The sequence below is a fragment of the Plodia interpunctella genome, chromosome 15, assembly GCF_027563975.2.
Source record: "Plodia interpunctella isolate USDA-ARS_2022_Savannah chromosome 15, ilPloInte3.2, whole genome shotgun sequence".
NCBI lineage: Eukaryota > Metazoa > Arthropoda > Insecta > Lepidoptera > Pyralidae > Plodia > Plodia interpunctella.
Window position 1 is genome coordinate 4259360 of NC_071308.1, and position 5730 is coordinate 4265089.

Here is a 5730-nt window from a genome sequence, read left to right on the forward strand (position 1 = left end):
CCATTTTCTTTTGTTTGTCGATATTTTTATGGATCCGAAGATATATGTGAGTAATTAATTAAACGCTAAGGTTTTATTGCTGTAAAGTCATTGACTGTATAAACTTCTATTGATTTTTAGGGTTCCGCATAAAATAATAAGTCTGTTTGTCCGTCCGTCTGTCACTAAATCAGGTGAACTTTGGTTAGGTTGTGTAATCCTATGACCCAAACACCTCAGATCCAAACACAAACATGCAGGCAGAGTAAGTAAATAATAAGGGTGATTTTCATGGGTAAATTAAGAAGGTTAAAAAAATGACATACCTATCAATACATATAATAAAACAGTGAAAAAGTCGTGTCTGTACACTTAATATAATTAAAAAAAATAATAATAATTTAGGACCATGTAGAATGTACTAGAATAAGAATTTTGAAAAAAAAAGTGTCTGTTTGTACACGCGAATCTCCAGTTCTACAGGACGGATTTGAATGAAACTTTTATGTTATAGAGCTATTAATCCTAGGCAACATATAGGGTATAAATGATTTTGAAAACTGGAACACCAGATGGAGAACAATGATAGTACAGCTTAACTATAGGAAATATAGAAATGACGCCTTAACAAAAATTGTTCAGCCTGATGAGCATTTTCTGTTGAGATAAAAATCGAACATATGATGGTGCAGCTAAACTAAGGAAATATAGTTGTTCAGTTTGATAGGCACCTTCTGTATATATAGTTATCCCTACGCTTTGTCTGTACAATTAAATTTATTTAATAATTTTGACTCCTTACCAACCATGCGAACTGTTATACTATACATATGCACCCTTTAGTGCTTACATCACTCACAGACTGCTGCATCAGCAGATTCGGTTGCGACGTTAGTCGCTAGTCCATTCCTTTCAGTCAGTCGAAATCGAGCTCCTTTCCATGCTAGACGGTTGCCTCAAATCAATTAATTCTTTTTTTAAAAACCTATTTCCTCAACGCCGTATAACATTTGGTGGCAGCGGTAAAGGGATTTAGAAAAATAAAATCCCCGGTTCGCCTCTTTCACGTAAAATTCAAGTATATAAATTCACGCGTGTATGTGTTTGTGTTCAACTTCGAGTTCTGCTTCGGCCCTCATAGTCGTCGTCTTCAAGAAAGCAGTCCACCTGGGGCCCATTGTTGGGCATCGCCGATATTCAACGTGCTCCAACCGGCCTCAAACCACCTGCCAGGTTACCCACTGTCACGCGATATTGACGCTGTGACCGGTATACCATTGAAGCGACAACTAGTGATTCATCACATACACGGTATCCTCATCACTGTATCCAGATCTAAGCGCACCTCCTATCGACATCGAGATTTCACCGTATCGACGACGTCACGCCGTGCCTGTATTTTGTTGTGTCTACGCGACCAGCGACATGCTCGCCCTTATCACGTTTCCTGCATTCCTGTGAGTGACTTTTTATTCATACTTATTCTATTGGTCATTGCTACTCTGTACTCGTGTTTTTTTTAACAAACGAATTCTTGTCATAATTGTATAATTTTATTATTATTATTTTTCTTTTATATTCACATTTTGTTACTCATTTAAAATGGCCGAAGGTCGTTCAACCAGCCCGAAACCCGAAATCTCTGTCACAGACACAGAGGAAGATACCCAGGGCCAATTACATCCAGGCCCCTCCACTAGATCTAGTAAAAAGAAAGCGGCTGTAATTCCCAAATCCGAAATTGAATTATCCACTTTGCTTAAATTTATAAAGCCATTTGATGGTTGTAGAGAAAAGTTAAATTCATTTTTAGTAAATTGTAATAATGCTTATGAAATAGCCTCGGACACACAAAAAGATATTCTCTTTAAATACATACTCTGTCAGTTACAAGGCAAAGCAGAGACCGCCTGTTCCATTAAAGAATTTACTAATTGGCATCAGCTTAAAGAGTTCCTCAAAACGCAGTTCAGCGAGAGGAAACATTACGCTCATCTCCTCACCGAATTACAGGAATGCAAACAACAAGTCACTGAAACTGTCAGTCAGTATGCTTTAAGAATAGAGACTTGCTTATCTCATTTACTTACCGAAATTTCCATCTCACACGGCCATAAAAGTAGAGAAATGATTGGACGTAGTGCCGCGATGGAGGAATTAGCCCTCCATCATTTCCAAATGGGGCTAACGCCTCGAATATCTAATTTTGTTAGGAGTAAATCCGTTAAAACTTTAAACGAAGCAATTAATATCGCAATTTCTGAAGAAAGAATCCAACAATCTTTATCTAAACATTCAGCCCCGTCTAGCAATCAACAATCTCGTCAGTTTATACGTCGTAACCAAAACCCATCTTCATTCAAAAACAATCCTATTACTCCTCGTCCTAATAATAATAATTCCATCCTTGTCTGCCGATATTGCAAAAATCCAGGTCATACTATAGAACAATGCCGAAAAAGGGAATTTAATAATAATCGCTTCAAAAATCCTGATCAAAACTATACAAGGCAACCCCGTGTTCATTTCATCTCCGATGAAACTTCGGAAACTAACGATGATTTTCTTACCAATCCTGAGGGCGGTTATGACACCGTAGACTCTAATCAAAAAAACGAGTAAACATCTCGTCCCAGTGTCGTGCGGGATTATATAATTTTAAAACCGGCACTATCAATTATAATTCATCTACTAAATCCTCTGTATCCACTGTATCTATGCAGCAACCCAAGGTTGATCTGCCCAAATCTACTAAATCCTCTGTATCCACTGTATCTATGCAGCAGCCCAAGGTTGATCTGCCCAAATCTACTAAATCCTCTGTATCCACTGTATCTATGCAGCAACCCAAGGTTGATCTGCCCAAATCTACTAAATCCTCTGTATCCACTGTATCTATGCAGCAGCCCAAGGTTGATCTGCCCAAATCTACTAAATCCTCTGTATCCACTGTATCTATGCAGCAACCCAAGGTTGATCTGCTTAAATCTACTAGATCCTCTGTATCCACTGTATCCATGCAACAACCCAAGGTTGATCTGCCTAAATCTACTAGATCCTCTGTATCCACTGTATCCATGCAACAACTCAAGGTTTATTTGCCCAAGCCTACTAGATCCTCTGTATCCACCGTATCCATGCAACAACCCAAGGTTGATCTGCCTAAATCTACTAGATCCTCTGTATCCACTGTATCCACGCAACAACCCAAGGTTAATTTACCCAAGCCTACTAGATCCTCTGTATCCACCGCATCCATGCAACAATCCACAGTTGACTTATCCAAATCTACTAAATCCTCTGAATCCGCTGCATCCGTACAACTTAAAACTACTAGTTCTCTAGATCCTTCAAAACCCAAAGTTTATAATATTTCAAATATTCCATCTAAAACCTTATTACCTCATGTTCTAATAAAGTCCTCTGTCTCTGATATCCCATTATCTCTGCTAGTAGACTCAGGATCATCTGTAAGTCTATTGAAACATTCTTGCATTATGAAACATCCCAAACTCACAAAAGACATAATTCAGTTAAAGGGTATAGACCCAACTGATAACCCTGTCTGCACTCAAGGTCACTTTTTGCTAAAACTGCAACTTCCTAAATTCGACATATCCCATAAATTCCATGTAACTGATATACCTGACTTACCCTACGATGGAATAATGGGCTCAGATTTCCTTAATGCACACAATTGTAACATAAATTATAATAACAATATCCTTTACATTAGAAACACATCCATTAGACTACACTTTCATGAGCCTGCCTATATAATACCTCCTAGAACGGAAACTATTATCGAATGCTCTGTATCAAATCCTGAGGTAAAAGAAGGATTAGTCCTCGATCAGAAACTTTCTGAAACTTTACTAGTAGCTAATTGTATAGTCCATGTAAAAGAAAATAATAGAATAAATATATCCATTGCTAATACATCCGAAGAACCCGTAACTGTCAAATCCAACCTAAACTTAAAACTCGATCCCTTTAATCCCAAAGTCCTGTCAGAACATTCAAATGAATGCATAAATCATATAAATCTTACTACTAATAGTTTCAAAAGAACACAAGAAGTGTTAAAACAAGTCCGCACTTTTCATCTTAATAAAGAAGAAAAGGACAATCTTCTACAATTATGTTCCGACTTTTCTGATATATTTCATCTCCCAGGAGAGATCCTAACTCATACCAACGCTCTCAAGCATGAAATCAAAACAACTACCGACAATCCCATACACACAAAATCCTACAGATTCCCTGAAGTCCATAAAGCCGAAGTCCACAATCAGATAAATAAAATGTTAGAACAAAATATCATAGAACCCTCTGATTCCCCCTGGTCATCACCCATATGGGTTGTTCCAAAGAAACTAGATGCCTCTAATGTACGAAAATGGAGAGTTGTAATCGACTACCGTAAACTTAATGATATCACTATAGGTGATACTTACCCTATACCTCAAATCACTGAAATTTTAGATCAACTTGGCAATAGTAAATACTTCTCTACTTTAGATCTGTCATCCGGTTTTCACCAAATCCAATTAAATGAAGCAGATAAATCGAAAACTGCCTTCACAATTCCTGAAGGACACTTCCAATTCACAAGAATGCCATTTGGGCTCAAAAATGCCCCTTCAACATTCCAAAGACTCATGAATTCTGTACTGTCGGGCCTCCAAGGTACCCGCTGTTTTGTCTACCTTGATGATATAGTCTGCTACGGGTATGACCTTAAATCCAGCATCCAAAATCTGACAGAAATCTTCCAAAGAATCCGTAACTTTAACCTCAAACTTCAGCCGGACAAGTGCGAATTCCTCAGACGAGAAGTTTGTTATTTAGGACACGTAATCACAGAGCAAGGTGTAAAACCTAACCCTGAAAAGGTCAAAGCCGTAACTTCTTTTCCAATTCCAAATAATCCCAAGGACGTGAAATCGTTTCTTGGCCTAGTTTCCTACTATCGTCGTTTCATCCCCGATTTCTCTAAAAAGGCAAAAGCTCTTACTAATCTTTTAAAGAAGGATGTACCCTTTAAGTGGGAAAATCAGCAACAACTTGCTTTTGACACACTCAAGGAAGAACTTACCTCTGCACCTCTCCTGATATACCCAGATTTTACCAAACCTTTTATTCTTACCTGTGACGCATCTAATCATGCCGTCGGCGCTGTACTCTCTCAAGGACCTGTGGGAAAGGACCAACCTATAGCTTTTGCCTCACGCACACTCAATAAGAGTGAATCCAACTACAGCACAACCGAAAAAGAGCTGTTAGCCATAATATATGGATGTAAGACATTCCGCCCTTATATATATGGGTATAAATTTATCATCGTCACAGACCACAGACCCTTGAAATGGCTATTTAATCATAAAGATCCAAGTAGTAAACTCCAAAGATGGAGATTAAAATTAGAGGAATATGACTACGACATAATATATCGCAAAGGTAAACTAAATTCAGCTGCTGATGCCCTCTCTCGATATCCTGTCAATCCTATCTATCCAAAAAATCATACCAACCTGAACCCTAATAATGATGAAATTCCTGACGATGACCTACAAAACCTTCTAATATCTCCTTCCAGCCTAGAAGCCGATCTAGCTGATCCGGAAATAAATAACGAATTACTAGATTATTTGAATGATATGTTAGACAATGAATCTCCTGGAAAACAACCAGAACCACAACTTTCATCAAATCAAGAAAACCTCGAAATCTTACCTTCTTCTGATCGAA

The 5730-nt window shown here is 38.0% G+C and overlaps 1 protein-coding gene across 1 annotated transcript; it reads left to right on the plus strand.

Annotated features, from left to right (window-relative positions):
* The first annotated feature begins 794 nt into the window (after positions 1 to 794).
* Positions 795 to 2601, plus strand: LOC128675733 (uncharacterized). Its single transcript, XM_053755324.2, has one exon. It carries the CDS (start codon positions 1582 to 1584, stop codon positions 2599 to 2601), a length of 1020 nt encoding a protein of 339 aa, XP_053611299.1. The 5' UTR covers positions 795 to 1581.
* The last annotated feature ends 3129 nt before the right edge of the window (positions 2602 to 5730 follow it).